General features: G+C 38.0%; 2 protein-coding genes across 10 annotated transcripts in view; one reads left to right on the top strand and one right to left on the bottom strand.

The window, feature by feature from the left end:
- SLC38A6 (solute carrier family 38 member 6) overlaps positions 1 to 5,061 on the bottom strand; it is an 84,320-nt gene extending 79,259 nt beyond the window's left edge. For all 8 annotated transcript variants that reach the window (XM_010588676.3, XM_023546232.2, XM_010588675.3 and 5 more), the window contains exons 1-3: positions 4,956 to 5,061; positions 3,757 to 3,887; positions 1,369 to 1,442 (exon numbers count right to left, since the gene is read on the bottom strand). In XM_010588676.3, coding sequence (XP_010586978.1) covers positions 1,369 to 1,442; positions 3,757 to 3,887; positions 4,956 to 5,060 — 310 coding nt within the window. In that variant the 5' untranslated portion in view covers position 5,061. The remainder of the gene's footprint in view (positions 1 to 1,368; positions 1,443 to 3,756; positions 3,888 to 4,955) is intronic.
- Positions 5,062 to 5,170: 109 nt separating this feature from the next.
- Positions 5,171 to 23,311, top strand: TRMT5 (tRNA methyltransferase 5). 2 transcript variants are annotated; one of them, XM_010588678.3, is made up of 5 exons: positions 5,171 to 5,309; positions 6,436 to 7,091; positions 12,584 to 12,708; positions 15,672 to 16,326; positions 16,801 to 23,311. In XM_010588678.3, exons 1-5 carry the CDS (start codon positions 5,305 to 5,307, stop codon positions 16,884 to 16,886), a joined length of 1,527 nt encoding a protein of 508 aa, XP_010586980.1. In that variant the 5' UTR covers positions 5,171 to 5,304; the 3' UTR covers positions 16,887 to 23,311. The 2 variants fall into 2 exon arrangements, with proteins under 2 accessions (XP_010586980.1, XP_023401998.1); XM_023546230.2 differs by lacking the exon at positions 5,171 to 5,309 and adding an exon at positions 5,355 to 5,532.
- Positions 23,312 to 23,378: the final 67 nt, after the last annotated feature.

The raw sequence follows: 23,378 nt of genomic DNA, 5'->3' as shown, positions 1-23,378 counted from the left end.
AAGTTTCAGTAGGACTTACAAATACACTCTCTAATGCTATCATTCCTGAATTCAGGATGCTATTATGAACACTTGTCACTTTGAGATTAAGGTTTGTATTGTTTCCTAGTATTTTTATCTGTCTGCATTTTCACTGAAGCCCCTTGAAAGCAGAATGGAGCTGAGTCTGTATTTGTAAACTAGATTGCCAAAGGTACTGGGATAGGCTACAACCAGGGGCTATAGATCCTAATCCGGTTTTGCACAAGAATTACCTGGAGGGTTTGTTGAAAACATATTCCTGAATCCCACTTCAAATTTTGGGGGTTAGAATCCCTGAGTCTTATATCTGCGTCTATAAAAAATCTGTAGATATTTCTGACGCACAATTTTAGAAAAACAGACTACAACAATGGCTTTAGAACTATTTCCGAACAGTCCTAGAATTTTCATGAGGTACCTTTGGAATTCCCTCTCCTGTTTCAGCCAGAAAAATGTCACTTTTATCTGTATTATATACCTACTCTGCTTTTTAAAGTCTGTAAAAATCACAAGACAAGATAGAGCAACGAGAACTCATCCACATAAGAACGGAATCTATGACTTGGGCATCATTACTGGCGTAATTCAACAATAGAAGAAACTAGACAGATAAAAAGACCAGGATTCGTGGACACAGAATATTTGTTAATGTCAAAATGAAAACTTTATAAGAGTTTTCTAATTCATATACTTTTATTTAATGCAACTTAAAATAACTTATTCAATACATGGCTGAATTACATAATAAAGTTTCAAATGGAAAAAATATATACACATACATTGTATTAAATTCCATCTACTTCCGTCATTTAGAAAAAACTACCTTATTGCAGACTTTCAAGTAAAAATGCAAAACTTATTTAAATGAATCCAAAGCTTTGTAACCTTACCTCCTACAATCCCAATTCTGTCACCCTTACCTCTGTCTGGCAGGCAAAGGGTTGGGAAGGTAGTAATAGATCTGGGATGGTGTCCTTGAGGAAATGATGACTCCAGAAGAAATATGACCAGAGTGAACATCTGTCTACTGCTTTCCCATGAGTAAGGTTTGGATACTTTGAATACGTTTCAGAAGCCTCCCCTAGTCTATTCTAACTCAAAAAACTGTGTGTGTGTTACGGAGAAAGGGCGGTAAGAACGCTAGTTTCCTCCGCTGGTTCTGTCCTTGGATATTCCCCCATAGAATTGGGTCCATATATCCCGGCCTTTTGAAATTCTCCATTTCAACTATCCTACCAAATAATATCTACCCCTGCTGGAAATGAGATATCAGACATCCAAACTTGTACACAGATAAAATTTCTAGAGGCTGGTTTACCACATGAAACAGAAATTTTTTTTACTCACCTGTTTGAACACACATACTAAGCAGGAGATGGACTGAGTAAGAAGCCAAGAGAGCAACAATCAGCAGCAAGAAACTAAAATGTAAAAGAATACAAATTAGACCCCCTTCAAAAGTTTCTTTTTCATTACAAAAACAAATTTCCTCACATTCAAATGTTCACAGGGGCTCTCTCTGACTAGTTGGATTATGGTCATTTCTTTTTCTTTTCTACTTTCTTGTATTCCATCAAATTTTATTTAAATGAAATGAAATGCTTTTAGAATGAAAAAAAAAAACTTTATTTAAAATAAAGTTTCTCTTTTAGTACTCTTGTCTACTGACTGCTGGTTCAGCCATTCAATGGTGACCTTGCAATATTTCCATTTATGATTATTTCTTCCTATTCTAAGACTAAATAGAAGTTTTAGTTATGAAATCTTGGTGTCTTCTCCTTTTCCCTCCCTCCATTCCTCTCCTTCCAACAGTGTGGCCCTCCCTAGCATACCTTCACCTATAATATTGAGTTAATTCTGTATTTCCCAGCATGTATTAAACACACACACACCAAACCAAGCCAAAATAATGCAATTAACATACTTACAAGGACACAACTCGAAATATATATAAACAATGTAAGAATTGGTGTCCCATCACTAATAGTGTGAAAAGATACAACATGCATAATCCCTACTTATTCTCAAGGAGATACAGCAGAACAAGTTTTTAAAGATAGCTCTTCCCAAAGAGTTGCCCCAGTAGTTGAAGAAAGTCTATCTTTGTGGTCCACTTAATACTTAATATTTGTTAATAAGTAGCAAAATTGAGGGGTAAAAGTCCAGGTTATTAAACTGAAATTAGAGCCCTTACTAAGTAACAATTTGGTATCTCCAAAATGGAAGTTTTATAGGGTTCGGTGCTCACACATACATGCATGTAAAATCCTGGTATATAAAACATGATTTTCAACCACCAGTCGCCATCGAGTCGACTCTGAGTCATGAAGAGCCCGTGTGTCAGGGTAAAATTGTGCTCCACAGGGTTTTCTCAAAAGGAGCCCTGGTGGTAGAATGGTGAATGCTGCTAAAGGAAAGGTTGATGGTTCAAATCCACCAGCCACTCCATAGGAGAAAGATTTGTCAGTCTGCTTCCGTAAAGATTATGTCCTTGGATATCCTATAGGGCAGTTTTACTCTGTCCTGTAGGGTTGCTACGAGTCAGAATCAACTCAATGGCACACAATAACAACGGCGTTTTCAATAGCTGATTTTTTTAGAAGCAGATTGCCAGGGCTGTAATGTCTAACTTTTTGGTTAGCAGCTGAGCGTGTTAACCATTTGCACCACCTCGGAACTCCACGATTTTCAAAGAGGACCAAAAAATAAGCTGATTATGTCTTGCCTAAGGTCTTACATATAGTTTTGAAGTTTTAAAATTAGGAAAGTGTGGATTATTTAACAAAAATTGGCTTAACAAGAAATTTGTAATAAAGAAGGAAATAAACCTAAATGAGACTGCATGTATTATAAATTTCCTAATAGGTCTGCTTCTACTAACAAAATAAACAAACAAAACAAATTTGATGTTCAGTTATTCTATTAGATATGCTGCTTGACAGATGCTAAGGGTAAGTCCTGTCCTACAGGATTTCAGAGTTTAGTAAAGAGACTAACTTGCACACAAATCATTAAAACACATTACAATAATGGAATGAATATACAAAGTACTAATATACAAAGCACAAAAAAGGCAGGAATGCTTTTTGTTTTAGACAAACTGGCATAACCAAGTCTTGAAAGACGAAAAGCAAGAGTCACAATACATGCCTGGCCTCAGAGAGGGAAGCAAGATTATTTAACAAGAGAGGAAATGGAGAGGAATGAAAAGTTTACATGTTTTATTTCATTGTTGTCATTAGGTGCCATCGAGTGGGCTTCAATTCATAGCAACCCTATGTACAACAGAGCAAGTAAGGGATGGCTGGCTTGCTCTGTAAAGTGCTACAGCTTCAAGAACTTCAAGATCACAGGAGAATCGGCATCGGCTGATACCCAGGTTGCATCGTCATTCCCACAAGAGCTCAAGAAACTCATAGAGAAGAGAAAGGCTACCTTCCAGAGCAACTCTTCAATTGTGATGAAACAACTATTTACATTGTATTAGGATTTAGAAGTAATCTAGAAATGATTTAAAGTATACTGGAGAATGTGGGTAGGTTACATGCACATACTGTGCCATTTTATATAAGGAATTTGAGCATTCATGGATTTTGGAATCTGGTGGGGTCCTGCAACCAATTCCCCGAAGATACCAAGGGACGACTAACAACTTCCAGAGCCTATGTCTTTGCTTCTTGGTGTACCACCAAAATGAAAAACAGAACCATTAGTAAAATAAGAAAAAAAACTCACCTAAATCCAAGGATACCAGTATTAGCCATAACAAAAGCTAAGCCAAGAATGCCACTTCCCATGATGGCGTTCATCAAATTAAATACTGAGAAACCAAATGAAACACCTGGGGATCCCTGTCTGTGAAGTTCCTGTAAGCACACAAATGTAATAGTATTAAATGTTTGGATGTTCAAATTTGGTGGAATCACTGAAGGGTTATGGAGAAAGTCTCCTGCAAACAGCTAGACAGAGCGACGCAGTAGTTGCTCAACCAGTACTGACTTCCTTTATTTTCCTTCCCACCTCCTGTTAGTGCCACTCCATGGCTACAGTGTTCCCTAGGAAAATCATCTTCACCAGTACAGAGGCCAGGTAGGCTTAAGAAGAGCCATGACTGACTGCAGGAGATAAAGACAGGATAGGAATGAAGAAGGCAGGAGTGGAGGGCTAGGTCTGGAGAATTCCTGAACGACCTTGAGGCTGCTGGAGTAAACTGTTGCTCCCTTTACTAGGACTGCAAAACTAACCGCTATTGATAGACTTAATAAATTAACTCCGTCCAGCTGGAAGGATGGTTAGGAACACAAAAATAAAAGCAATTCACATTACGCTGGCGAGGATACCGCGGTCAACACCTTTGCCCAAAAGAGCATTTGGGAGCAAAGTCCTAGAAACTGCTACTGTCAAGGAACTTGAGTTAAAAAGATGAATGCCAATTGCACAAGTGTTAGAATCAGGTCACCTACACTCCTTCATCGTTAAGTATGTCTATATTAAGATGTTTATAGCCCCTCAACGACTAGGGCGGAAAAGAAAATCTTGTGATTCTTGCAAAGATCTGACAGGACTGGTGGTGGAAACAGGAAGCCGACAAAGATACTAACAAACAGTAATGAGTCACATAACCCTAGGGCTGCTCATCGAGTCGGGTGCCCAGCCTTCACTGAGTGCTGTACCTCTTCCACCTGAGCCTGCACCTCCAGCTTTTCTTTCTAGGGCATGGTGGGCTTCAATCACTTTAGAAACTCCGCCATATTTCATCTGAATCTCGACTGCTGCCCTTGATCCCCATTCCCCTGCTCTGGCAAGGGAAGGGTCTGATTTCAGCTTCTCCCCTCTCCCCGTGCCGCCCCCCTTCTTTTCCGGGTCTTTTTTGGGCAGGCACTTCAGGGAAGCCCGGAAGCCGTCCGCGCCAAGAAGTAGCGGAGCCCACTTACGTTGCTTAGCAACGGGCTCGACTCTTCCGCCGCCGCCTCTTCAGGCTGCTGGGCAGAGACATACCAGCCCTGCTCAGTGTTGACGCTCCCGCAGGGCGGCTCCATGCTCCTAGCTTGCCGACCGCCAGGTCTATCTGCGGGCCACTACCCTACCTCTCCTGCCGTTAGCAGCGCCAGAGGCGGAGCCATGGGCCCGGCCCTTCCGGGATTCCGTACCTCACCGGAAAAGGGAGATGGGGGAGGAGAGACGGCGCGACTTGATTATACTCTCCCGTCAGCGGCGAACAGTGATGATGTCACCGAGATCTAGGCAATCTGCAGCTGACCCGTTTCCGAGCGACACCAGAGCATGAGGTGAGGAGTTTGGTCACCGAGCCAGCTGTGAGGCGACCCCGGGGATTGGGATGGTGCAGTTGAGAAGGTGGAGGCCATGGTACCCCTCAATAGTTTGAAGAGACTGATGATCTGGTGATGATCTGGTCGGTCCCGGGCCCCTCTTCGCTTCGTGACGCGTGGGCGCTGAAACATCGCGATGTCTTCCACCTGCCTAGGTCCTGAGTTCATGTCCGAGTACTGGGTACTGAGCATGTTGTTTAATCTTTTCAAAAGCTTTTTGCTAGAACTACTAGCCACATTTTACCAGTACGGAAACTGAGGCTCAGACTGAGTAATTTACTCAGCGTTACACAGCTGGTTAACTGTTAGAGCCCATTTGAACCCTGCATGTAAAGTTTGACTTCATTGTTTTATAAGGTTCTGGAACAGGGCTCTTTGTCCTTACAGTTACTTCTGTGGTATTCTAGAATGCAAAGTGAATAACTGGTACTGTTAATGGGGTGTGCACATAAAGTTCTCCTCAAAATACTGAAGCCTCTGGTTAGAGGCAGGACATATGACAGTATAGCATGAGAGACAAACAACGTAACTTTATATTAAGAACACAAACACTGAAGTCATTCAGACCTGGGTTTTAATCCTTGTTCAACCCCTTACCAGCAACTAGGTTTTGAGTTCTTAACATACTTTTGAACTTCAGTTCACTCATTTATAAAATGAGGATCTGATAATACATACCTTCCAAGATTGATAATGTATGTAAAATATTTAGCGCAGCATCTGACACAGTAAGCACCTACAAGAATATCCTAGTGAATATTGCCATTGGTAAAGTCGTAAATGTAATTGCCAATTCGTTTAGAGGTGATCCTTTAACTCAAGTTTTAGTCTTCCAGTTTCAAAGTTATTCTGTAGAAAATAGTGGGTGGAGAGATACATTGACCATAGGGAGGAAGATGAATCACTAAGCCTTCTGTCCTGGCAGCAGGTGGGTTGAAAGTACAAATTTATCATCTACCACTAACAAAAGTCATCCTATCACATTTAAGAGGTTATTTGAAAGAGTAGAAGTTGGATTTTTATTTTCAAAAGCCACTGTAGACATGTAGTTTTATGACATTCTTTAAATGAATACCTTTTTTAGGATCTTACGGAGGCCATTCGAATTCTCGAGAAGACTTCTGAAAGTGGAAAGCTGTAGCATAACCGAGTCCAAATCACTGATCCCACTAGCTTGGCCATCACTGACACAAAAGCTTAACAGAACACGTGGTATTTACTTGTTGAGTCAAAGAAGAAAATTCTCAACTATGCCAGAATTAGAAACAAACCAGAGAAACTCTGAATTGTTTACACCACCCTCTGATGTTCGAGGAATGACAAAACTTGATAGAACAGCTTTTACAAAGACAGTCACTATTCCAGTACTTAAAGTGAGAAAAGAAGTAGTCAATAAATTGATGCAATCTCTTAAAAGGGCAACATTGCGGCGCCCGGGCATAAAACGTGTGATTGAAGATCCAGAAGATGAAGATGGTAGACTAATTATGTTGGATCCCTATAAAATGTTTTCTCTTGATTCCTTTGAAGAAACAGAACTCAGTATTTTAAAGCAGCTTAATGTCAATCCACAGATATCTAAATATAATTTGGAACTAACTTATGAAAACTTTAAGTCAGAAGAAATCTTAAAAGCTGTGCTTCCTGAAGGCGAAGATGTGACTTCGGGGTTTAGCAGAGTTGGACATATCGCCCACCTGAACCTTCGAGATCATCAGCTACCTTTCAAGCATTTAATTGGTAGGTGTGTCATTAGTAATGTTCAAGTACTAGGAAGCAATTATAGCAAGTTCTAATTTTAGTTTTTAAAAACACTTTTATAAATGCCAAATTACAGAAGCAGGACATTTTATCATTTTAATTTTAGACTGGATCTTGAGCTACATACATCTTAGAGTGCCTTTTTAGGATACCCTTTCCGGAATCATAACTAGTCACCGTGGAGTTGATTCTGATTCATAGTGACCCCATATCAGAGTAGAACTGTGCTTCATAGTGTTCTCATTGGCTGATTTTTCTGAAGTAGATCTCCAGGCCTTTATTCTAAGATGCCTCTGGCTGGACTTGAACTGTCAACCATTTGATTAGCAGCCCAGCACATTAACTGTTAGCACCACCCAGAGACTCTGCTCCAGAGTCATTAAAAAAAAAAAAACCCCACTGCCATCCCATGGATTCTGACTCATAGTGGCATATAGGACGGAAGTAGAACTGCCCCATGTGGAAGCAGATTACCACATCTTTTTCCTGCATAATGGCTGGTGTCTTCAAACCACTGACGTCTTGATTAATAGTCAAGTGCTTAACCACTGTACCACCAGGGCTCCTTTTGCGGAGTCATAAACTAACCCAAACCCAATCCATTGCTGTTGAGTCAATTCTGACTCATATGACCCTATAGGACAGGGTAGAACTGCTCCATAGGGTTTCCAAGGCTGTAATTTTTTTTTTTTTTTTTGAGCTTTAGGTGGAAGTTTACAGCTCAAGTTAATTTCTCATATAAAAATTTATACACATATTGTTATATGACCCTAGTTGCAATCCTGTGATGTGACAGCACACTCACCCTTTCCACCCTGGGTTTCCAATGTACTTTCAACCAGCTCTGTCCCTTTCTGCCTTCTCATCTTGCCTCTGGACAGGAGCTGCCCATTTAGTTTCATGTATCTACTTGAACTAAGAAAAGAAACACATTCTTCACAAGTATTATGTTTTATAGTCCAGTGTAATCCTTGTCTAAAGAGCTGGCTTCAGGAATTGTTTTAGTTCTGGGTTAACAGAGAGTTCAGGGGTTATGTCTTCCAGGGTTCCTCCAGTCTCAAACTATTACGTGTTGTCTTTTTATGTGAATTTAAGTTCTGCACCACAGTTATCTCCTGGTCTGTCAGGGACTTTCTGTTGTGTTCCCTGTCAGGGCAGTTGTTGGTGATAGCCAGGCACCATCTGGTTCTTTGGGTCTCAGGCTGTTGGAGTCTCTGGTTTATGTGGCCCTTTTGTCCCTTGGGCTAATATTTTCCTTGTGTCTTTGGTGTTCTTTAATCTCCTTTGCTCCAGGTGGGTTGGGACCAATTGATGCATCTTAGATAGCCGCTTGCAAGCTTTTAAGACTCCAGATGCCACTCACCAAAGTGGAATGCAGAATGTTTTCTTCATATACTTTGTTATGCCAAATAACATAGATGTCCCCCAAAACCATGGTCCCCAGAACCCCGCCCCTGCTACTCTGTCTCTTGAAGTGTTTGGTTGTGTTCAAGAAACTTCTTAGCTTTTCGTTTAGTCCGATTGTGCTGACTTTCCTTGTATTGGGTATTGTCCTTCCGTTCACCTAAGATAATTCTTGTCTACTATCTAGTTTGTGAATTTCCCTCTCCTTCCCTCCCTTTTAACCATCGAAGAATGTTTTCTTCTGTGTTTAAACCTTTTCTTGAGTTCTTATAATTGTGGTCTCATACAATATTTATCCTTTTGCCACTGACTGATTTCACTCAGCATAATGCCCTCCAGATTCATGCATGTTGCAAGATGTTTCAGGGATTCACCATTGTTTTTTACAGTTGCGTAGTATTCCATTGTGTGTATATACCATAATTTGTTTATCCGTTCGTCTGTTGATGGGCATGTAGGTTGTTTCCATGTTTTTGCTATTGTGAGCAGTGCGGCAGTGAACATGAGTGTGCGTATATCCATTCGTGTGACAGCTCTTTTTTTCTCTAGGATATATTCCTAGGAGTGGGATTGCTATAAAAAAAAAAAAAAAATGGGATTGCTATATCCTATGGTATTTCTATGTCTAGCTTTTTAAGGAAGTGCCAGATCAATTTCCAAAGTGGTTGTACCATTTACATTCCTACCAGCAGTGTTCCAGTCTCTACAACTTCTCCAACACTTACCGTTTTCTGTTTTTTGGATCAGAGCTAGCCTTGTTGGGGTGAGATGGTATCACCTTGTAGTTTTGATTTGCATTTCTGAAATGCTAATGATCTTGTGAGCATTTCTTCATGTATCTGTTAGCCCCAAGGCTATAGATTTTTATGGAAGCAGATTGCCACATCTTTCTCCCACGGGGCAGCTGGCGGGTTCAAATTGTCAAGCTTTCGATTAGCAGCCAACCACTTTAACTACTGCACCACCAGAGCTCTTTCCAGAGTCATAGAAAACCCATTGCTGTCAAGTGGATTCTGACCCATAGTGACCCTGTAGGCAGAGTAGAACTGTTGTTGTTGTTAGGTGCTATCAAGTCAGTTCCAACTCATAGTGACCTTGCGTACAACAGAAGGAAACACTGCCCGGTCCTGCGCCATCCTCACAATTGTTGCTATTCTTGAACCCATTGTTGCAGCCACTGTATTAATCCATTTTGTTGAGGGTCGTCCTCTTTTTTGCTGACTGTCTACTCTACCAGGCTTGATGTCCTTCTCCAGGGACTGATCCTTCCTGACAACCTTTCCAAAGTATGTGAGATGTAGTCTCGCCATCCTTGCTTCTAAGCAGCGTTCTGGCTGTACTTCTTCCAAGACAGATTTGTTTGTTCTTTTGGCAGGCCATGTTGTATGTAATATTCTTCACCAACACTGCAATTCAAAAGCGTCAGTTCTTCTTCTGTCTTCCTTATTGGTTGTCCAGCTCTCTCATGCATATGAGCCAATTGAAAACACTGTGGCTTAGGTCAGGCGCACCTTAGTCCTCAAGGCGACATTCTTGCTTTTCAGCACGTTAAAGAGATCTTTTGCAGCTGAGTTGCTCAATACAATGCGTCTTTTGATTTCTTGGCTGCTGCTTCCATGCATGTTGATTGTGAAACCAAGTAAAATGAAATCCTTGACAACCTCAATCTCCTCTCATTTTATTATGATGTTGCTTATTGGTCCAGTTCTGAGGATTTTTGTTTTATGTTGGGGTGTAACAGACACTGAAGGCTGTGGTCTTTGATCTTCTTCATCAGTAAGTGCTTCAAGCCCTCTTCACTTTCAGCAAGCAAGATCGTGTCATTTGCATAGTGCAGGTTAATGAGTCTTCCTCCAATCCTGATGCTCTGTTCTTCATATAGTCCAGCTCTCAAATTATTTGCTCAGCATACAGATTGAATAGGTATGGTGAAAGAATACAACCCTGACGCACACCTTTTCTGACTTTAAACCATGCAGTATCCCCTTGTTCTGTTTGGACAACTGCCTCTTGATCCATGTACAGATTCCTCATGAGCACAATTAAGTGTTCTGGAATTCCCATTCTCCGCAATGTTAGCCATAATATGTTACGATCCACACAGTCGAATGCATTAGGGTCGTCAGTAAAACACAGGTAAACATCTAGAGTAGCACTGCCGCATAGAATTTCCAAGGAGCTGCTGGTGGATTTGAACTGCCGACCTTTTGGTTAACAGCTGAACTCTTAACCACTGAGCCACCAGGCCTTCCCCAGAGTCAGAGCAAGCTCTACATATAAGCCCAGGCTTTTGTTTACACCTATATATAAACATAGATAAGATCTGAATCACTTGCTTTGACAGAATTCTTTGGAGAGCTATACTGAACAGAGTTCATTTCTGGTGAATAAGATGTAGGCCATCAAGAGTATGTTGAATGCTAGGTTTCCTAAGTTTGAGTGTTTCATAGTCACAAGTGAAAGACACTATTTACTCATGCTTTCCTCTTCTATATGTCAGGCACTGTACTTTGATTCTTTTTTAGGGTTTTTTTTTAGTCTCTTAGAAATGTGATCGTGTTATACTTCTGTAGTGCTAGGTTTGAGCCTGGCTTCCTTATTCTTTGGGATAAGAAGGAAGTAGAAAATGAATCAGAAATAGCACTTGTCATATAAATATTTGATGTCCATGCAGTCTTCAGATTTTTTTTTTTCTTTGTTTAATATAGAGTACTTGTTAGAACCTCTGAGAATCATTTTCAACTTTAAAACGGTAGTGCTCAGTATTTTGCATGGGTAGATTTCAGAACTGTGCTGTTACGCATTTCCTTTGTTTTTACTGATGAAAAGGACTGATAATGCACAGTGGTAACAATAAATGCTTAAGCAGATCCTTACCATTATGACTAGGTGCAAATGTCAAGTCTAGGCTTTCTTGTGAGTCATCGCCTACTCTAACTCAAAAATTCATTTGTATTCCTATTTTCTAACCTCTCTTCCATAAAGGGGCAATCATAGACTAAGGAGTCCTGGGTGTGCAGTGGTTAAAGCACGCAGGTGATTAAAAGTACAACATATCCGTACAGTGGTAATTTTAAAGCTTTTACTGTAGACTTTCAGAATAAGCTTTTTTAAAAATTTCATTCCCCATTACAAACCAACTTCCATACCTTCAAAATTGAGTTCTGATACTTAAAGCAGAACAGGACAAGACCAATAATTGATTAGAGTTTATTGATAATATTCAGAATCAGGTTATCTAGTTATCAAAAAGAGATGTTGGACAAATTGTGGTTGTATTTCCACTCATTTGTATTACTGAATGCTATTATTAACTGACCAGTTACCTTTCCTTATGTAATGGGATAGCATATGAATTCTTAGAAATGTTTTAAGTGCTCACAAAAAATACTCTTTGATTAAAGGTCACTGATATACTGTTTCTGGTATACAGTACTTTATTTGTAGTTCTTCTGTTCTAGCAAATATTTGACAAAAAGAACAATTTAAGGAAATGGAATTTTATTTAGATAAGACGCTAAAGAATCTTTGTTTTATTTGGAAACTTAGTTTTGCTGGCATGTATTTCCAAAGTAGAGGCAATTTGGTTTCAAGCATACAGTAAACCAAACATGGTTTGAGACCAGTGGGGACAAGCAGATGTTTTTGCTGGTATTTATTGAGACCATTTGTTTCCAGTGTTCTTACATCTCTTTCCATTCTTTCCCAGTTCCTTCTTTTCTACCTTTATGCTTACTTGTTGTGTTGGTATATTTGAGACAATTTAGTTAAAAGCATGGAAAAATATTTAGGAACACCCAAACTCTTCAAAAAATTTTCTTTTAAAATGTACCCATGTACCCATCCATAAAAACGTACCCATTTTTGTGTATCAGAGGCTGTCAGACACTAACTTTAATCTGCTGAATTTTTAAACTTGCATGCTACTTTATACATACTAGGTAGAGTTTTTATCTTATCAACCCAGAAAAAAAAATACAGTTCTTTCAGTTTCATATTTGCAGTTATAGCTTTTATTTTGCAACCAGTAGGCAGTATTTATTATGAATTTTCATCTTTTCTTCCAGGCCAAGTTATGATAGACAAAAATCCAGGAATCACCTCAGCAGTAAATAAAATCAATAATATTGATAATACTTACCGAAATTTTCAAATGGAAGTGCTGTCTGGAGAGGAGAACATGATGACCAAGGTCTGGAGTATTATCTTCTGGTGTGGTTTATCAAGATTAATTTAGAATCAGAATAGATGACAAAGGTTAAAATATTTATAGCACCCAGTGTTGATGAATATGTGAGAATGTGGGCATTTACAGGTACTACAACCACAATGGGAGTGCAAATTCGATAAAAACTTTCAGGAAGAACTATATGGTAATATGTTATAATCTTAAATAGGTATGTCCTTTGACCTAGCATTCCATTTATAGGAATTTATCCTAAGGATATAATTGGACAAAATTGTAATGATGTATGTTTTAGATTCTTCACTATAGTTTTTATAATAAGATAAATAAATGAAGGACTGGAAACCACCTAAATGTTCATCGATAGAGAATTGGTTTAATTCTAGCATAACAATACAATGGAATTAAAGATTATTTATCATTAAAGGTTATATTTAGTTCCATATCTATTCAAAATGAATTGCCCATTGGCAGGTTAAGTGATTAAAAAAGGAAGTTATAGAACAGTATGAGTAAGTCCATTTTATCAAACATCTGTGTGAGTGTGCACATAGGACAGAATGTAAACAGTGGGTATATTTTTATTTGGTGTAGTTACTGAAACCTTTGTCATCCTCTTTATACTTTTCTACTGAGCTTATATTACTTTTATAAGAAAAATACATATTTCAAAGAAAAAATAATTAAAAATACAGTGAAAGCTGGAACCTGTGTAAGGTAGAAACCTGTCAGAAGAGGAAAACGTAAATGTTTTCTGCTAATAACGATAGAAAAGTGGTAAGACTGCACCCCATCAAAGGCAGAAAACTTGAGAGACCCAGAAAAACAAGGCGGTCTTGTCCAGTTCTGGCTCTCACAGGTTTCACTGTATGTAGAAACTGATTTCTGGTACAAACCACTTTTCTCATTCTCCATCCCCAGAATATTCTGGTGTACTGGATATAATAAGCTTTTTTTAAAGCCACAGTTCTTAGACAGCTATATGTTAATAGTATGTGAAATTTTCTGCCCAAGCTAGGAAATAGATTAAACTATTCCTTTAATTTGACAAAATTTTTAACAACAAAGACCACCCTTAAAAATGTTAGACATAGCTTTCAAACAGATTTTATAAAAACTAGGAGAGAGTTTGGAAACCTTGGTGGCGTAGTGGTTAAGTACTACAGCTGCTAATCAAAAGGTCAGCAGTTCGAATCTGCCAGGCGCTCCTTGGAAACTCTGGGACAGCTATACTCTGTCCTGTAAGGTCGCTATGACTCAGAATCGACTCAATGGCAACAGGTATGGGTAGGAGAGTTTATGAAAAAATAATTATTTTTTAGCATTCTGGGCCATGTAGGCTTAAGTAAATATTTTGAATATACTAATATTTTTCCATAATTTGATAGTTTCAGAATATTAAAATACTATTTATTGCACACTTATTGTTTTCCGGGCCCTGAGCTAAATGTTTTAAATACAACAAATCGTAAGCCCTTAAAATAGTGGTTGTTGTTAATACTCTTTCTATGCAGATGAAATAACAAGGAGTGACTGGGCAGGGTGCTTGGAGTCAGCCTTCTGACTCCAGAGCCCACGCATGGTCTTCCCCTGTATACCAAACCCCCACTGCCTACTGCTTGTGTATAATGTGTGAAGTCTGTTATGGCAAGTAAGATTTGAACTTGAATTCTTTGGTGGTAACAGTGCTTATTTCAGCTGACACTAAGGCATATCCATTAGTATCTTCACGTGTATTACAGTTGATCCTCCTTACTTGTGAATTCCATGTTTGCAAATGTCCCTACTTCCTAAAATTTGTTTGTAATCCCAAAGTCAGTACAGTGCTTTCATGGTCATTTGTGGACACGCGCAGAGCAGGAAATAATTTGAGTTGCCCAATAAGTACATTCCCAGCTGAGGTCAAATAAGGCTAGTTCTGTATTTACTAATTCATTGTTCGCAGGGACTTTATAGAACATAACGACCATGAATGAGAATCAGCTGTATATATGTGCTGATTGAACACTGTGCATGTTCTTTGCTGGTAACAGGTAGCATCTTTCTTTGGTTAATACTGACCTTTAAGGTAACGGGTAGCATCTTTCTTCTCAGAGACAGGATCTAAAAGCTCTGAGAAGTTACTGTAATTTATAAGTGCCTTGTGATTAATTTCCTAAGTCAACTAAAGTTTGTTTTTAGAACATATTTTATACTTAATATTTACTCTGTAAAATAAATGTAAGGATTCACTTAGTGTAACTGCCTTGCTTCAGACAGAATCACATTTCAGCTTAACTTTAGGAACTCACGTAAAACTTAAGTTCTTTGTATGGAGTATACAGGGAAACCTGTGAGAGCCTGAACTCAGTGAAACTGCCTTATTTTTCTGGGTCTTTCAAGTTTTCAGCCTTTGACAGAGTGCAGTCTTACCATCCCTCTCTCTCTGGTGACATAAGAGAGTATTTAGCCAGTCAGTTGGCATATATGAAAAATTCCTTATCTGATTTGGAAACTACTTTATGGCCCTTTAAGATGAGAGGGAGAGCCATTTGGCTTTGAAGAGGTAACTTTTCTCATTAGTCTAATGCAATATATTAACTGCCTTAGGTATAGCATAAATACTAGGATTCTAGTTAAAGTGCCTTTAAATGTACTATTTTTTGCTCTTAACAATAGTAAAGCATTCTGTGTGTGTGTGTGTGTATAACAAGCCAGTTGTCTTCGAGTAGATTCCAACTCAGTGGCAACCCCAAGTGTGTCAGGGTAGGACTCTGCCCTATAAGGTTTTCAATGGCTGGTTTTTCAGAAGTAGATCCAAGGTGCCACTGGGTAGACTTGAACTTGCAACCTTTCAGCTAACAGCTGAGCACATTAACTGCACCACCCAGGGACTCCTATGTATATGCTCATATATTTAAAAAAAGAAAACATTATCAGTGGTTGGGATTTAGGAGTAAGCACTTTAATCACAAGCATACCTTTTTCAGGTTCGAGAAAACAACTACAACTATGAATTTGATTTTTCAAAAGTCTATTGGAATCCTCGTCTCTCTACAGAACACAGCCGTATCACAGAACTTCTCAAACCTGGGGATGTCCTTTTTGATGTTTTTGCTGGTGTTGGGCCTTTTGTCATTCCAGTAGCAAAGAAAAATTGTACTGTATTTGCCAATGATCTTAATCCTGAGTCCCATAAATGGCTATTGCACAATTGTAAATTAAATAAAGTGGACCAAAAGGTAAAAGTCTTCAACTTGGATGGGAAAGACTTTCTCCAAGGACCAGTCAGAGAAGAGTTAATGCAGCAGTTGGGACCGCTGTCCAAAGAAAGAAAACGTTCTGTGCACATTGTTATGAACTTGCCAGCAAAGGCTGTAGAGTTTCTCAGTGCCTTCAAATTGCTTTTAGATGGGCCACCTTGCCGCAGTGAGCTCCTTCCCACAGTGCACTGTTACAGCTTTTCCAAAGATGCAAATCCTGCTGAGGATGTGCGGCAGCGAGCCGGAGCTGTGTTAGGTGTTTCCCTGGAGGCATGCAGTTCAGTTCACCTGGTTAGAAATGTGGCCCCTAGTAAGGAAATGCTGTGCATCACCTTTCAGATTCCTGCTTCCATACTCTACAAGAAACAGCCCATAAATCTAGGTGAGCAATTTCTGGGAAATTAAGTGTGAACTTAATAACTTTCATGTTGCTTTCTTGGACTACATATATATTTTATATTCTTTATTAAATTTGGAAAGAGGGAGGTTAACTAATTCTAGTTATTTTGATTTAAGACCCGTCTGCCATTCAACTGTAACTAAACCGCAGCCGTGGAGTCAATTCTGACTCATAGCGACCCTACAGGACAGGGGATTTCCAGGGAGCACCTGGTGGATTGAAACTGCCATCCTTTTGGTTAGCAGCCCAACTCTGAATCTCAGTTTACAAATTTTAGTACAATATGCTATTTAGTCTTATAGAGGGCTATTTCATTAAAATAGTAAGTTCACAGGAATATTCATGTCTGAATTGACTAGATAAAAAATCTCTAAAATGCCTTTATTTTTTGCTTTTTAAAAGTATTTTCAAATGTTAAATACCTTACCTAAAATATGTTTTCTGGATTTGTTACAGAGAACCATGAAGACCCACCTCTTAAACGTCAGAGGACAGATAAGGCGTTTTCAGAAGAAAAAATACAAATTGCTTCAAAAACTTAATTGGAAATATTTTGTCCGTCTGCCCACTAAACTTTTATGTAGTAAAATATAATTTGTATGACTCCATAAAATTTTAGCAGTTACTTTGCTATTGAAACCTTATATTTTACCCTTGCTGTCTTAAATAAATTTCAGTATTACCAAATTAAAAGTTACCTGAAATGTCTTCTAAATATATTCTTAATTTTTTATTAGCTAACCAAACCCGTTGCCATCGAGTCAATTCTGACTCATAGCAATCCTACAGGACAGGATAGAACCACCCCGTAGAGTTCCAGGGAGTACCTGGTGGATTTGAACTGTCAACCTTTTGGTTAGCAGCCCTAGCTCTGAATGACTACATCACCAGGGTTTCCTTTTATTAGATAAATATGTTTAAATATTGTCTATCTCTTAGAGAATAGTCTTTGAAGGTAGGATAATAATTGTGTTGTGTTCAACTAGGAAGGCACTAATATCACTTTGCAGTTATCCTTTGTCGAAGAGTTTGGCTAAATTTTTAGCCTCTACACTACCAAATCACCATCATTGTGATAATAATAACACATGAGATTATTTAGATCAGGGGTAGGTAAACTATGTCCTGCAACCCAAATCTGGCTCACCACCAATTTATTTTGGTATGGCCCACAAGCCAAGGATGGTTCTTAAAATTTTAAATGGTTGAAAGAATCACAAGAGTAACATTTTGCAACATGTGAAAATTATACAAAATTCCTATTTCAGTGTCCATAAAGAAATTTTACTCAAACATGCCATGCATGTTGGTTTACACGTTGCCTTTGGCTGCTTTTGTGGTACAACAGCACAACTGAGTAGTTGCAGCACAGACTGGATGTGATTTTCATCGCTTCATACTACTGCTCTGCGTACCACACATTACAGTGATGCTGATGTAACTCACCAGCATTTCAAGTGTCATATATATTTCCACGCTGCAACATTTTACTTTAACTTTTTATTACCAGTACCCATCATGTCAAAATTTAAAAAGTAGACTTCAAATGTCATGCTTTGAAGGCACAGTAAAATGTGAATTATTTTGATAATTAGGTGGCAAAGCATCTATAGCTGAGCAAAAAGAATACAATATACTTTGACATTACCATATGAAGCACTCATCACAATATTCCCAAGTCACAACGGTCAGAAATATTAGAAAATTCAAAATGAGAATATCTCATCATGCGTATCACAAACATGACAATGAAGCTGCAATCAAAGTAAGTTTCTGAGTGTCTCATTTGTTAGCCAAGAAAAGCCATTTACTGATGGTGAGTTGTTTTTGATTGCAGCAGCCCAAGAGATCTGTCCAGTGACAATACACTTGTTTTAAGACAGAGCCTTTCAGTGAGAACAGTTGCTCAGAGTTGAGAACATGGAGAGTATCAGTTGAGACAAATGATTTTGAGTGATTTCTTTGGCTCTTGATGAGTTCGAGTACTGCTCATTTTTTATTTGTGATGTCAGTGCTGAGAAGTGACTGGTGAATTAACCTCTGAAGTCTAAATGGGACAACTACAGGTGAGAATATTTTCAAAGAAGTTGAGAAAACAGTAATTCATTGCAGCCTGAAGTGGAATCAGCTACATTACACTACAGCTGATGGTGGTGAAAAATGCGTGTGGAGCAGAGAAAGGCTTAGTTGGACAAATCGACAAAACTTGTGAAAACCTGGCTGAAAATATTTGAATCTATCATGCATGTTGAACTAGTAGTGTCAACAGTAAACTTCATTTGTTCTTAGGGACTTAAACTGTCTTCAATTCCTTGAATTTTGTCAGAAATCGAAGCTGAATATCCTGACTTGCCCTGCCTAAGTTTGATTAACAATGGTAAAGTTTGAGTGCAATTTTTTGAGCTCAGGGATGAGATTGAGATTTTTCTTAAGAAAAACTGCCCGCAAACACTACTCTGGAGCACTGGATGGCTTTGGAAATTAGCTTTTGCTGAAGACTCAGTATTTCTTAAAGAAGGCAACCTAAAATTACAAGGCAAAACAGAACTTAGATGTCAAACATACTGTGGTAAAGTCATTTAGACAACTAATTTGAATCAAGATATCGTTGCTTTATACATTTATCCTGCTGTCAAAAATTAAAACAAGATTTTCATTCTCACACAAATTAGCGGATGTATTTCCTGAGTCCGTATTTTTTTGGACCATCATGCAAGTCCAAGAGAAATTTCTATATTTCAGAATCTACTTAACTGCAATTAAGGAGATTCCACGTAACCTTCAATTGGTAGTGATTAATATGCTATGTTGTGACATGCTAAAAGGCAAATATCAAAAGAAAAATCTAATGGGATTTTATAAATTCCTTCCAGATGGTACATATGCTCAGTTAAAATCATGTTCCTGAATTGATACTAGTTTTGGCAGTACTTAAATATGTGTGAAAAGACATTTTTAAATATGAAATACATAAAATCTCTTTACAAGTAACTATTAACAGATGATTATTTGCAGTTGATTTTGATGATAGAGAACACTTAGAACCCCAATTGAGGGATATGTTATTCCCTAAAAAGATACTACAAAAACTTGTACTCTTATTAGAGTTTAAATTTTGTCTATTAAAAATTGTGTCAATTTATCTCATATGTTGCTTTTAGTTGTTGAATCGATCCCATGTGTGCAGAGTAGAACTGCTTTTCAAGGCTGTTAGAACCTACATAGTATCCTAGATTTTGCCTCTTGGCCTGCAATGCCTAAAATATTTACTATCTGGCCCTACAAGAAAAATTTGAGAACCTTTGATCTAGATCATTAATTGTAAGCTCAAATACCTTCGGAAGCCAGGCAGATATTTAAAAGCATTAAGTTCAAATTGTTTTGAATCTCAACCCACCTTATCCTCTGCAAAGCCTTGGAACCAGTTCATCCAGGGATTGCCAGTTTGTGACTTCTGATTCTCTCTTCTTCCCCTCAATGATGAGTATGGAATTCAGGGGTTAGAAAAGTTTTTCTGCAAAGGGCCAGATAGTAGGCTTGTGGTTCATAAAGTCACTGTTGCAACTTCTCAGCTCTGATGTAGCGGCACAAAAGCAGCCACAGACAATACGTAAACAACTGAGTGTAGATGTATTCCAGTAAAACTTTATAGACACTGAAACTTGAATTTTATATCCTTTTCATATGTTATGAAGTATTCTTTTTAATTTTTCCAACTACCAAGAAAAAAACCGATCTTAGCTCATGGGGCATATAAAATAGGTGGCAGGCCAGCTTTGGCCAGGGAGCTATAGTTCACCTTCCCCTGATGTAGGTGAACAGAATTAATTTACAAGTAGGAATAAATCCTTTTCCGAGTACTGTTCACTGATGTGCTAGGTTATATGAATATTAAGTATGGGTACAAATGATGTTCTTATTTACATATATAAAGTGGTACAGACTCTTGTCTCCTTTTAGTTACCCCTTAATTAGACGAAATATACAGTATATAATTAGTTATCTACTGTTGCTATAACAGGAATACCACAAGTGGATGGCTTTAACAAACAACTTTATTTTCTCAGTTTAGGAGGCAAGATGGAATTCAGAGAGCCGACTCTAGGGGAAGTTTCTCTCTCTCTCTGCTCTAGAGGGAGGTCCTTGTCTCTTCAACTTCTGCTTCCTGGTTCCTTGGAGCGTTCCATGTGTCTTGGCATCTATCTTACCCCATCTCTGCTCACTTCCCTCTCCTTTTGTCTCTTGTAAGATAAAAGGTGTGACTCGAGCAAGGGTGTGACTTGAGTCATACCCTCTTGTAAGGATGCATGACTCAAGATAACACCCCGCACTGGTCCTGCCTCATTAACATAAAGGTTAGGATTTATAACATCACAAAATGGAGGATAAATTACATCGAATCACAAAATGGAGGACAACCACAGAATACTGGGAATCGTGGCCTAACCAAGTTGACACATATTTTGGGGGAACACTATTGAATCCATAAGAATTACAAAGAAAATATGGAATCCTTAAATATTTCTATTAACATTTAAACCCTCCCCCTTTTTTCCTCTAATATATGATTATTTAAATCTAGGCCCATCCTGAACTTTCAGATGTGATTCTTGGTAAATGAAATCCACTAGAAAATGACAACTGGGAACCTCATGAGAGACAGTGTTTTAATTTTGTTAACTTTTTGATAAATTTTCTGCCATCTTAATTAGATTTTGAAATGATAATCTGACCACCTGTTGAGAGCCTAAAGATAGCTTCTAAGAGAAGCTTAGATGAAATATTTATTGGGTCATATTAAGGAATACTAAATAATAATGTAATCTAACATGTAAGTGTATTCAATATCATTAATATTTGCTTAAAAGGGAGTATAATTACTAGTAAAATAATTTTCTACAGAAATGAATTTCTCAGAAATTCTCTCAAGGATATCAACAAGGTCATCATTTAGTCATTTATATCCTGATACTTGATCTGTAAAACTTCATGGAAGTCTTATGAAGTTTGCTTACCCAGATCCCGTTTTAGCAAAGCTGTTTGTAAGTGGAGTGTAGACTTGAGTCTAACTGCTTGGGTTCAAATCCCAGCTCTACTACTTTTAAGTCGCGTTATTTGGCAAGTTACTTAACCTCTCTATGCCTCAGCTTCTCTATCTGTTAAAATGAGGAAAATAATAGTAGCACTGTTGTAAGGATTAGGTAATACACAAAGCATGAAGCACACTGCCTAGCATATAGTTAATGTTCCTTAGTTGTTAGCTATTATCTCTGTGTTAATGTTGTCGAATGGTTCCCTAGGTGTCACAAATGATTAAGCACTTGGCTCCTAAACAAAGTGTTGGTGGTTGGAATCCACCCAGAGATACCTCAGAAGAAAGGCCTGGCAGTCTACTTCCAAAGAGATCACAGTCATTGAAAACCTATGGAGTGCAGTTCTACTCTGAAAACACATGGGGTCACAATGAATAGAATCACTCAACGGCAACGGTTTTTTGGTTTAAGTTTTTAATGTTATCAAACATTAAAACATTGGGAAAACTACATTAATTCATGTAGGTGAAAGACATATAACCTATTTTGTCTGAAAGAGGAAATCACTGGGAGAGTAGGGAAAACTACATCAATTTAGAATATTTCTGTTATTTAGTAAATTCAGTGAATTCTTATCACTAGGTTATCTTTCACCATTCCATTTGATCTAAGAGAAACAGTTAACTTCTAAATTTGGCCTACTGAACAAAGAATGGCAAAAGTATACAGAATACTTACAAATGTATAAAGGTTTTGGAATTTTATTTACCAGATTAAGTGTATGCAATTTCCATAATGATAAAGTAGGCTCAATTTAAAATAAATCTTGATATTAAACATAATGTCAAAATGTTCTATTAGTTCATTCATTTAAATATATTATACAAGGTACTGAGAATAAGTTAAAAGTTTTTGTTTTGTTTTTGGACTGGATACTTTTCTTTGGAGTTGAAAGCAGCACTCTTAACCCTAAGTCGAATACTGTCACTATTCTTTGAACCAACTTACAGGTTGTACTTGAAATACTTATCTTAATTGGGGACTACCTAATAGATATTAGGAATAGGATGCAGCCTGGTACAGTGTAGATAGAACTGGACTTGGATCAAAAACCTGTCTTCTAATGCTGGCTTTTACTAATTAGTGTATATGATCTTGGCCTAGTAAATTATTTGATGCCTTCGCTTTCTCATTTATCAAAAGATAGAAGTATTGTAAAAACGAAGATGTACACCTGAAAATACCTGCTTAATAAAATAAAGTACATACAGATATTCTACCCTAATGGAACCTCAAATATTGTTTCACATAACTTTCCAGCCATAAGCATCTGTTGTAATGGAGATTTGACAGGAAGTTCCTTAATTTCCTTGAGAAGCTGTGTCTCGTATCTAGTGATCTATGTAACAGACTCATGCAAGGTTGAGATGCTGCAAATATCCACCCTATCTACATCCAAAGTTGTTAAGCAAAACCCTGAGTATAATGAAAGCCTTTGAAGTTTCAACAGAAAACTACATCAGAGTCTGCAATTTACGAATAGGGAAATTTCACTTAAAAGGTACCTTTTCCAGTCTCCAAGGTTTCATCAAAAAGTGAGCTCACATTTAAGGTGAAAGGTGCCATTTAGGTATTAAATTTTATTAACTTCTTTGAATTTGTCATTAAAGTAGGTTAATGCTCTGCTCTGGTTTAGCCTGAGTGTAGCTCACAGCTGGGAACTGTAACACCTTGATCAAGGTTTGCCTCACTTTCCACTGCTTAAAGCAGTCACAGAGTCTTACTATTGAGAAAGTAACATTATCACCAGTTGGGTTTTAACTTGCCACAACCTGCTGGTAGAAGGAAATATATCCACTTGTCTGGACTAGTATTAAGAAGACACTGGGAAAAAGAAGAAAAAAAAAAAAAAACCACTTTATGAGAAGAAATAATAGACTTGGATATTAACACTAAACGTTATAATCAAAATGGCATTTTAAAATGTGTTCCAGTAAAACA

The sequence above is a fragment of the Loxodonta africana genome, chromosome 10 (genome assembly GCF_030014295.1).
Source record: "Loxodonta africana isolate mLoxAfr1 chromosome 10, mLoxAfr1.hap2, whole genome shotgun sequence".
Lineage (NCBI taxonomy): Eukaryota > Metazoa > Chordata > Mammalia > Proboscidea > Elephantidae > Loxodonta > Loxodonta africana.
This window is presented reverse-complemented; position numbering and strand designations above follow the sequence as displayed.

What these genes read in the sequence shown, in the direction of transcription:
- TRMT5 (XM_010588678.3), top strand. An exon ending in ACCTTTCAAGCATTTAATTG is followed by an intron (nt 7,092 to 12,583) that starts GTAGGTGTGTCA and finishes CTTTTCTTCCAG; the next exon opens with GCCAAGTTATGATAGACAAA. An exon ending in AGGAGAACATGATGACCAAG is followed by an intron (nt 12,709 to 15,671) that starts GTCTGGAGTATT and finishes TACCTTTTTCAG; the next exon opens with GTTCGAGAAAACAACTACAA.